Below are 11,131 nucleotides of genomic sequence, written 5' to 3'. Positions count from 1 at the left end.
GGGGAAAAGGAGAAAACCCAAGAAAACCTCCCCGAGAGGATGTCAGGTGCTCCTCAGTTGGACCACAGAATCCTATGTTTGCAAGTTGAAGAATTTAACTCTCAAAAACTCCTTTAAGGTGGTGGTGCATGTACGTGGCAACGGAAACACACTGACAACTGGGCCTGCTCTTGGGTTGCCCAGTCTTGAATTCAAACATATTCAAGTTTGCAAACTAGATGCAAGGTGCTTTCAGGCTAGAACTTCCTCCTCCCAAGCAAGGAAGCTCATAGTTACTTATTGCAATCCATCAGAGCTGTCACTCTTAACAGCCTTATGACTTACACTCTCTGAAACAGAAAACAACCAGAACCTCCTAGTCCACATCATACATTACGTTCATTAAAAAATAGCACTTTTAAAATTTTTCATCTTTTTCACTGTTGGGTAATTCCTGAGCTCTGCCTAACAATTAGGTCATAAATTCATTTTCTTTAAGTCTCATTTTACTTTTCAAGGTAACATACGTAGACCCATAGCTCTGCCTTCCACTGCATGTACCTAAAAGCACTATGTCATTTACTTACAAAATTATATCAACGTACATACATACATACATCATTTTATCTGGGGAATCTTTATTACCCTTCTGGTCCCTACTCACCAGGCCTGATGCTGGGAGAGGTGGCATGAGGGATGTAAAGGTATAGCTAGGTGTTGCGATGAAGAGCACGTCAGCTCTTGATCCCAGGCACTGAGCAAATGACGCCCTCCCAGCCTCGATGGGCCAGGCAGTCTGGGCTTCATGTTAAAAGTACAACATTGTGGAGATCTGTGTAAGCTGTCTGTTGCTTCAAGAACACATCATTTCAGGAAGTCATTCTGATTTGCTAAAAGAAGTGACTCCAGGGGAGGGGCCGCTCTTGTTAGAGTTCACGGATTCCTGTGCTTTCTAATCACGAGCTGCACAGGCCCTTCTGGAACAGACTTCATAATATTCCAGGCGTCGAAGTGTGCCAGCCCAACCAAGGGCTTCCCGTTAATGGCAAGGATCTCGTCCCCAGCTTCTACTGTCCCAGCTTGTTCTGCGGCACCACCTGCCAGAGCATGTGCAGAATGAACCATTAGCATCTGCATCCTTAAGGGCAGCTAAGAGCTTAAGCGGGAAACATTCTTCAGGGATATTCCTGTAGTCTTAGGCTAGGGAACTATTTTCCTTTCTTTCTTTTTTTTTTTTTTTTAAGATAGTCTCTCTGTAAATTAAACAATACGAAAATCACTGCAGAGCAGTTCTTCCCAACATATACAAGTCCCACGTCCACAATTCACAAAAGGAAGGTGCTGTATTTATATTTAAGAGCCACAAATCACTTTTTGGCTACCAGACCACTGCCATCATGGGCTGCATGCACGTTCCAGGGAAAGGCCCGGCTCAGCGGGTTCTGTCTTCCTTCCCGTGCATCCCCATCTGTCCGAAGTTAATGTCTGACTATGGGACGGAACAGATTTATGAACTGGCCAAGAAAGGTCTGACCCCTCTCATGAATTGGGGTGATCCTGAGGGGCTCATGATGTTGCCGAAGTCCAAGGGACCTGCCTTTGTTCTTCCTGAGGGTGTCTGCCATTTATTTAAGAAAGTAGTCCCCATTCACAAGCATCTTGAGAGACACAGAAAGGGTAAGGATGCTAAATTCTGCCTGATTCAGATAGTAGCATTTAGCAGCCGACATGTTATAAAACTAAGTGGGTCCTCCCACTCAAATATGAATCATTGGCAGCCTCTGCGATAGTGGCATAAAGTCTTGTGTACTCAAGTAAAAGCCACTTTAAATTAAAAAACAAACAAACCAGTAGCAAATACTCAAGAGTTGATCAAAGGAAACCAAGAACTAAAGTACCAACAAATACCCAACAAGCTCGTGGAAACTGCATCATCCAGGATGTCAGCCAGGGCTACGTCAGGCCTTGAACACGAGAGGTTACCTGCTCCCCAGGCCGTGGGGACGGTGTCCATAGCATAACTGATGGATCACTTCCCTGCAGAGCTTTCCACATTCCTGTATTACAGCACTGTGGAAGCTATGGCACACGAGCTTTCAGAAGACAAGCGGAAACCCTCCTCTCTTTCGTCCCAGCTACACTCACCTACAGCACACCGTGGAAGAGGTGAATTAAATAACCTCTCAAGTATGAGAGGAAATAGCAACTTTCTTACAAACTTCAGATCTCAAAAGACTGAGCAGATGGACATTTTAGAAAGCCATTTTAGGTGTTTAGGGCTGGCAAGATGCCTCAGTGGGTAAAGGTGATTCCTGAAACTTGTGCCCTGACCTCCGTTGAGTACCACACGTACACAGATAACAGAAATGTTACTAAAGGCGCTGGAGAGATGTCTCAGCAGTTAGAGAGCTATCGCTCCCAGAGTTCCTAAGTTCAGACCCAGCTTCACCTCCCAGAACCCACATCTGCTGGCTTAAAACCGCCAATAACTCAAGCTACGGGGGTGGGGTGGGGGGGGTAGGGTGGGGGGGGGTGGGGGGGTGTCAGGGGACGGGGGTGGGGTGGGGTGGATAGTGGCCTCCATCACCTCCTGGCCTCTCTGGGCACTTGCATGGTGTGTACCCACACATGCGTGCACACACACACTTTTAGAGTCTAAAAAGTTGATACTTTTATACCTGTGGTTACAATAGTTGATTAAAAAAAAATGATGAAGACAGAGCTTGGGAGAGAAAGGCCTGGAGACAGAAGCCCATCTGCCGGGCTGGCAAGGTTCTCTGTTACGTCCTATTTCCACTCTATACCCTGTACTGCTGGGCTCGAAGCTGGTACTCAGGGAGGCACCTGTGACGGTGGGAATCCAGGTGGTGTGTATGTGTGTGTACACACACACACACACACTCACACACACACACACACACACACACACACACACACACACTTTGGTTTAAGTCAGACTGAATGCAATGGTCAAGCTCAGGTCACTGTCCTATTGTTTTCTGGCAGAAGGTAGGAAAGCCAGAGACAGTTTTAAGGATGGGGAAGTCCAGATCTGGTCTTCAGCGACTGCCCAGCTGCCAGCCAGCCTTAGTGGTTTCTCATAGGCCCTCGGTATGAGTCCTGCTGGCAGCAGAGCGTCTCATGCACCTTGCCCTCTTCCCTGGGAGCTATCGCTTGAGACTTAACACAAAAGACCCCATGCTCCCGTTATGCCATCCTCTGTTCTGCCTGTCATTTACTGAGTCCTTGAGTACGGGGAGTGTCCTGCAGCCTAGTACTGCTATGTACTACACACAGCAGGCCTGACTCCAGATCCATGCCTGTTTTCTGCTTGCACATGGGGCCATAAACAGTGACAGCCTGTCTTGGATGCTGTCTCACTTCTAGTTCCCTGGCGGGGAAGCCCCAGTCCTTTCCATCACTCGATGCCTACATCCGGCAGCACCCAGTCAGGAGACGCTCAGCCCCTGCCCGTGGGTGGGCTTGGAAGCTTCGGTTCTGCTTGCACATTTCTGGGCCACACATGGTAGCAGCTCACCACCTCGGGCCTTGCTTCTACAACTGATGAAGATTTTGTTTTGTATGTAGCCCTGGCTGGCCTAGAACTCCCTGTACGGCCTTAGACTTGTCATAACCCTGCTCTTGCCTCCTGAGTGCCAGGACTGCAGGCATGAGCCACTCTGCCCAGCTGGAGATGTTTTACAACTATTCACGTAAGATGTGAGAGATGTACTGTTCAGAACAGAGCTAGAATGAAAGGTGACAGGTTCAGGGAAGAACAGGGATGGACTTGGTGTGGGAAGGTGAGTCTCTCCGAGATGGTCTTGTGACTGCGTGATGATATAATTATACACGTAATTTCTGATGGCTTAGGAATCTGAAGGCTTTAAAGACTTTTCCAGTGATAGGCAGGAAGCTCAGTGGTGGAGGAAGAGCCCAGTGGATGAAGTGTGGGGGTCAGGGTCTGGATCTCTAGAACACACGTGTGTGGGTCACCTGTAACCCCAGCGCTCTGAAGGCAGATCCCAACTGGCAAGCACAGGGTTCAGTCAGAGATCCTACCTCAGAGGTAAAGTGGAGAGCCATCGAGGAAGATGCCCGATATGAACTTTGGGCCTTCACATGTGTATGCACGTGGATATGCATACAATATGCATACCATATACACACACATGCAAAAAGAAAAAAAAATCCTCCAGCCCAAACAATTTCCCAAGATCATAAAATGAAGATTTCAAGTTCACAAAGGAGCCATTCACCGCTGTTTACCTGCCTTTTCTTGCTGTCTAGTATCTGAAATCACTGGAGTCTTGGTTGACAGTAAGTGCTCCTGCTGGCCTCTCTGACTTAGTGCCCGCCTTAGTACCTACTTGGGCCTGGGGAGTTTTAAATACGTGCAAAACACAACTAACTCAACATTACGCAGCAGTAAGGGCACTGCAGAATTTGCAAAGTCAGTTCTCATGCAGGAGGGATGGGTTTCCATGGAGATGTACTTTACCTTTGTACACCCTTTTAATTACCAGCGGCCCATCTCCAGACACGGAGGCTTTCTCTCCATCCAGGCTCAGTCCCAGCCCAGCTGAAGTTTTTAGCACTTCCACGCACAGAGTGTCGTGAGCAGCTCCGTTTCTCCCTGCGGCAAGGATGTCTGTCAAGATAAAAAGCGACAGGTTGCTGTTGACCATGTCACCTGTCCAGTGCCCTCCCCAAGTACATTGCTTCTGGCACCAGAGACTCTGGCTGCCCCTGAGTCTTTACAGCCTTTGGTCCCAGCGTCAGGCATGGCCTCCCGGAAGGGAGCCCCCTAGCTGGCTGGTGTCCTACTGGACTCAACAGCTTCTGCTTCCAGAGAACGCGCTCTCCCCGAGGCAGAAATGCCCAGGAGACAAACTGCTCTTGTCAAGTCTCACATCCTGGTGAGGCTGGAAGTCACACGCAGTGAATCAAATTCGATTTCCTGCCAACCCTGGCTACCACAGCAACAGAATGTCACCATCTGCTATGGAAGGAGGCAGAGGCACTGAAGTGCCCAGCTCACGAGAGACCGTCATGATTGCTTGGGAAGGTCCCTGGAGCTCGGTGGGGCTTCCTTCCTTGCCCTGTGCCCTGTGCTTCTGTGAGAGGAAACCCTGGCATCTCCAGGGCATGCTTGCCTCCCTCACACTGGCATCCTTCATTGGCATCTCGCTCTTGTGTGGGGAGCAGTGTTGCCATGGTGATAGCGGCTCCGTGGCTTGTTTGGAAAGGCCAGGCTGGGGACTGCGGACTGAATACGAATTGTGTACTTGCCTTTTAGTCTCCTTAAGTCCGTACTATGGAGTTGAATAGAAAAGTGTAAGGTGTACTTAGCTGCTTGGAAGGCAGGAGCAGGACCAGGAATGAATGAAACAGCTACCTGGTACAATCGACCAGCACCACTGCCAGTTCCCTATTGCAGTTTAAAGCCAATCCTCATAGTCTGAAAGACATTTGCTAATATTGGGAGTGGTGTGATTTATTTTATTTATTTATTTTTGCCTTTTTTTTTTCTTGGTGGTTTTTCGAGACAGGGTTCATCTATGTTATCTTGACCATCCTGGACTCACTTTGTAGACCACGCTGACCTCGAACTCACAGTGACCCGCCTGCCTCTGCCTTCCAAGTGCTGGGATTAAAGGCATGCGCCACCACGCCCGGCGTTTATTTTTGGCTTTTTGAGACAGGGTTTCTCTGTGTAGCCTTGGCCGTCCTGGACTCGCTTGGTAGAGCAGGCTGGCCTCAAATTTACAGAGATCCGCCTGGCTCTGCCTCCCGGAATGCTGGGATTACAGGTGTGCATTACAGCTTGGAGTGGTGAAATTTTTAGTGGGTGACTTGCTGCTCAATGGGGAAAGAACGCTTTCATAATGGCTCCCAGCTTGGGTTCTGTCCTGGAATCACCTGACAGCATTGTAGCTATAGTCATGTCTGGTCCCTACTCCCTAGAGTTCTTGGTTCAGCTGAGCAGGGGACTTCCTGGGCATCAGGGTTTTAAACAGCTTTCCAGGTGCCTCCACTGTACAGGCAGGCCCACAGCAGATGCCTATCAGTCTGGCAAGGTGTAGCTGTGGAGTGGCTGTCTTGTGGATAGCTTAGGCCACATCCAAGCCTAACTGAGCAGAGGCATTCGGCCACCCTGGACTGTCAGGACAGATGCTGAGAATAAACAAAGGGCCTCCTGCCTTGAACTGTGTGCTATCTGCCCTCTAGACAGAGAGTGGGAGAGGATGCCAAGGGAACCTGCAGGGCTTATCTAAAGGCTGTAGGAACCTGGGCATGGACCAGTACCTAGTGTGGGCGGGGCAACGGGAGCACATCCTGAGCCTTTTCTAAGCTCTTGGCAAAGAAAGGCTGCAGTCTCTATTTTCAAATACAAAAACATATTTATCCCTTCATTTCCTTATATTCTGCTAAAACGGGAAAACAATGTCCATCTTGATGTTTCTCAAGGATACATCAGGAATCTCCCCTTCAACGCTGAATCCCGTTACAGAGGCTGTTTTAGTCACTAGCCTGTTCTATCTTGCTAGTACAGTCTAGTCCTAGTGCAGGCTGCTTGATCAGCCAGCTGCCCACTATCAGTGGATAGCTTACCAGTTCCAGGCTCCAGCGGTGAGGTCTTTCTGGGGGATGGACCCTTCCCGTTGGCTAAGGGAGGCTCCTGCCTGAGGGAGGGCCTGGGTTGGTCCCTCCCTTTCTTGATAATCATGAGAGCCTGTTTGTACAGCTGAGCCTGATGCAGAACCTTCAGGACCTCAGTGTGGGGTAAGCCAGCTAAGGAGGAGCCATTGATGGAGAGAAGGAAATCACCTCGCCTCACAGTCCCTTCCTGAGAAGCCGCACCCTGAGAAAACACTCTGTGGACCTGGGACGGACAGGAAAAGAAAACAAATCATTCATAATCCTGGTGATGGACAGAGGGCAACTGCAAATCTGTGGTCAAGGAGCTTCCTCGTGCTAAGCTTCCTTTTCAAAATGCTCTCACTTCACCTGTGTGCAGGTGGAATTAACCAGTCTCTGCAGCGCATTCCCACACATTCGTTACTCACATCCACAGGGCAGGCAGCAGGTATAGAGGCAGGTGAAAGTCGCCCAGTGAATATGGCCCCAAAGCCACCATGAGATGCAAAATGTTACTGCGTGCAAGGTGGGCGCTTGACTCACTTTTCTAGTAAGTTACTACGATGTAGATAATTAATTATGCTGACATATGTTGCATTTGGCCCGTATCTCATGTTAGGTATCTGTAAAAACACTGATCTTTGAGAATGGAATTACTATTCTCCCCACGCTCCCATTTTCACGTTGGTAACAGGGACCGAAACTCAGCGATCTCTGATTGGAATTTTGTGTCCTGATCAAATTCTGCTACATACAGAGGGACGCCCCAAGAGCCTTGGAACACTGAGGCTTACCGTGACTGATTCTGGCTCCACGTCAGCCCCTCCTGCCACACTGAATCCCAGACCCGAGCCTTCTTTTTTATTCAAGACTATGAAGCAAGTATCTTCTTTATTCTGGGGAAGAAGAGAAACAGACAACTCACGGTGTTATTCCTCATTCCCAGATTGAGAAAGTCTTGAGCTAAGTCCTTATGGAGGTGCTTGACACAGACCCTTAGCAGGTCTCCATTTACCCCCAGGAAGGTGGGGGAGCCCAGCTCAGCCTTCCTGTGTCTGTCCCAGGCGGGCTTGTGTGCACGCTTCGTGCGGAAGCCAGGAAAGGGGAACATGAATGAGAAAGGAGACAGGAGCTTTCCTGGGTCCCCCAAGTCTTCAAGTCACTGGAGGAAAATTGCTGCCTTCCCAGACTTGACCACAGTACTGCTGTGTAGGGAATGCTTTGTGCCATACTTCTCCGAGTCTATATTTTATATAGTATTAGTTTGAGACAGGGTCCGTGTAGCTCAGGCTGGCCTCAAACTTGCTATGTTCCCAAGAGTGATCACTTACTTTTGATCTTTTTGTGAAACCTGGAAATGGATTTTTAAAAAAAAAATATAATATATTCTGATTATGGTTTGATCTTGTTTCCATCTTCCAAGGACTAGGATTACAGAGTGTGCTACCATGCCTGGTTGCATGTAATCCTGGGGATCGAACCCAGAACTTTGTGTATGCTGGGCTGGTTCTTTACCAATTACCACCGTTATTAGCAAACCTGGGTTTTAACAACAAAAAGATCAGAGCAAAGAGGCAGGATAAAGGCAACATGTTGCAGCCATGTTTTACATGCCAGTGTTTCCGTATTTGGGTTCCTGAGTTATTTCCAGGTACAACTGATTAACTGGTAGTCATAAAACAAAGTAGGGGAAAATTGTGAACCATATGAGACCAGAACACTCTTAGCAGTTAGTGTTCTAGAGCATTCTTAGCGTTCTATGGTTAAATAACAAACTTTCTTCCTTCAAACACCAGGCAAAATATACCTGGAGATAGAAGATAAAACATAACTGGGCTAACTATTCTGAAGTCTGACTTCATCCCCATTTTAGACACGAATTAACATCATTTTAAAGCTCTACATTGATTGATCTTTCATGAGATAATCATCAATGGCTTCAAGATGTTCTCAAGCAGGACAGTATCATAGGGGCCAACAGTGACCGGTGAGGACTGGTTTGGTGAGAGAGAAGCAGCAGAGGGCCACCGTGAGTCCAGCTGATGAGGGAATCAGCTCAGTTCTCTTCTATTGGTAAGTCAGGAAGACTTGGGCACCCTCAGCCATGCAGACCAGTGGACAGAAAGGTGACCCTGACCCCCAGCTTTTTAAACAGACACAGAAGCATGTGGCTTAGTGAATGGTAGCTTCTGGAAGGTAGTATTCAGATGCTAAGATACGAACATTTCTCAACGTCCTTTCATCCTAGAGCAGGGACAGTCTATTTTAAAATGGGCATACTGCCACCAAAATTTCCATTTATTTAAGTTTTGCAGGGGTATTAGGGGGAACAGGTGTACTCGTGGCTGATGATGAAGCCAGGTTTTGCCTGAGACACTTGGGACATCATTGGGTTGCCAGACAAACAGCACACTCCCTCCAAAGCTTGGGCATGTGGCAGCCAGAAAAACAGACAGGATTTTGGCCTCTCTCATGGTACAGTTGAAGGCCATGGGATATTGGTTTGTGCTGTTCTGCTTTTTAGCATATCATCCTCTCTGGGGAAAAGCAGAAAACTGCTGGCACAAAGATGGTAGGGTAAGGCCAGCTCTCTCTCCTTTCTGAAATCAACCAAAAACAAAAGAGGGACAGGAAAAGAAAAAGACATTCTGAGGGAAGCAGGAACCGTCCTTGACACGAAACTGCTCGCTTGCTTGGTATCAGACCGATAGCAAGCATCTGGCAGTCTGTCTGCACCGACGTTCTGAGAATGCGTATCTGACGTACACATCTGGTTGAGGCTTTCTTGTCTCCTCGACCATTTTTTTCTGTTACACTACCTTTGGAGCAAAGAGGGTCAGGAAAGAATGAGACTGCGTTCCAGCTGAGACTGTGACCTGTGTGACACAGTCTAACCCTGAAGGAGGCTGCAAGCTGATGACTAGCCCCTGTCACTCAAAATGAAAGCACTCGACTTCTCTCAGGGTGTCTTGACTGTACTTACCCGGACCAGAGGCTGAGAATCTGAACGGAACAGGAACTGACAGGTGTCTGTTTCCTGTCCACCCCTCCCCCACCCTGTCTCCTCACCATCCTGGCCACTAAATGGTAAGGCCGCACCATAGCTGAGAAACCTCAGAAGGTACCCAGAGGGTGATTGCTGCAACAATGTTTTTTAACTGACAGTAGTAACCCGCTGGGTTACCCAGCCAGTCTTATTTGCCCTTTTTCTCTACAAATACTCATCTGTTAAAGTTTAGTTTCTTACTGTCCTTAGAGGAGCATGCTACATGGGAACCTGGGCTCTCATCTGTTACTGTTCACTGTCACATATGGTTCATCTAAATTTTCTATCTCTGTCTTATAGACTCCCAAATACATTTCAGGCCACAAGTAGGGCTGTAACAATGTGAGCCTTTCACCAGCAGGTGGCTCCCCTTACTAGTTTACGTGGGCACTGACAGGGACAGAGGTTCAGGGTCGCTCACATTTCCTCTGTAAACTCCATTTGTAGGGTAGAAAGGCTGGTGACCAGTGGCTGCAGGGGACTTCTTAAAGCAGCAGGGACATCAACCTAACATTTCCTATCGCAGCAACCTCAACTCAGTGGCAGGATGTAAGGTAACGGACTAAGCCTGGCACGTGGCCCCTCTCTGCCTCACACCATCCCTGGGTTTTATGCCTTCCACTCACCTCGGACTGTGCCTTCGCTTCCTGAATGAGGGTGAGAATGCTGGATTCGGAGCCCACGGAGGATAAAACGGCCTGTAATCTCTGCTGCTCTCCCGATGAGGCAAGGAGCTGATCCAAACTAAGTGAAAAACACAACCAAACAGAAACAACAACAACAACAACAAAAAAAGTTGGAAAAAGAGTAAATACAAAAGCAACCTCTCCATTTCCTGAGGATACATCTGAAAGGTCTTCTGACCTACCTGCCTCCTGTTGCGCATGGCTTCCGCCCAGAGTTAACTACAGAACCCTGCAAGGCCAGCACGGAATATCCTTCACTGACACAGTAGGGAGTGAGCCTGGGGAAGCCCTCTAGGATAGTAAGGGAGTTTAGCAGACAACATCGTCGTCTTCTTCTTTTTTTTTTTTTAATTGTATCTTTTTTGAAATTAATTTTTTCAGATTACATCTCAATTGTTATGCCTTCACTTGTATCCTCCTGTTCCTCCCTCCCTCCCTTCCTCTTTCACCCTATTCCCCTCCCCTAGGTCTATGACTGAGGGGGACCTCCTCCCCCACCATATGGTCAGAGGCTATCAAGTCTCATCCTGGTAGCCTGTTTATCCTTTCTCTGAGTGCCACCGGGCCTCCCCACTGAGGGGAAGATGTCAAATACAGGGCACCAGAGTTCATGTCAGAGTCAGCAGACAACTTGTAACACGTGAGAAATGGGAGGCCCCAGTGTAACGTTTTAAAACGTTCAGAGTTCCCCACTTAGCGCCAGCTGCTGTGGCAACCCGAGTCTCTCTGAGGCACAGCCTGCTTTTTCCCACCCCACTCACTTGCTACTCCTCAGAGC

The 11,131-nt window shown here is 48.3% G+C and overlaps 1 protein-coding gene across 7 annotated transcripts in view; it reads right to left on the bottom strand.

Annotated features, from left to right (window-relative positions):
• Positions 1-403: 403 nt before the first annotated feature.
• PDZD2 (PDZ domain containing 2) overlaps positions 404-11,131 on the bottom strand; it is a 377,862-nt gene continuing 367,134 nt past the window's right edge. For all 7 annotated transcript variants that reach the window (XM_084781102.1, XM_084781101.1, XM_084781099.1 and 4 more), the window contains 5 exons: positions 10,294-10,411; positions 7,416-7,517; positions 6,595-6,865; positions 4,481-4,630; positions 404-1,076 (listed from right to left, as the gene is read on the bottom strand). In XM_084781102.1, coding sequence (XP_084637228.1) covers positions 913-1,076; positions 4,481-4,630; positions 6,595-6,865; positions 7,416-7,517; positions 10,294-10,411 — 805 coding nt within the window. In that variant the 3' untranslated portion in view covers positions 404-912. The remainder of the gene's footprint in view (positions 1,077-4,480; positions 4,631-6,594; positions 6,866-7,415; positions 7,518-10,293; positions 10,412-11,131) is intronic.

Source organism: Acomys minous (genome assembly GCF_964271855.1).
Source record: "Acomys minous genome assembly, chromosome: 5".
NCBI lineage: Eukaryota > Metazoa > Chordata > Mammalia > Rodentia > Muridae > Acomys > Acomys minous.
Note: the sequence above shows the minus strand (reverse complement) of the source record. Positions and strands in the feature narration are given on the sequence as shown.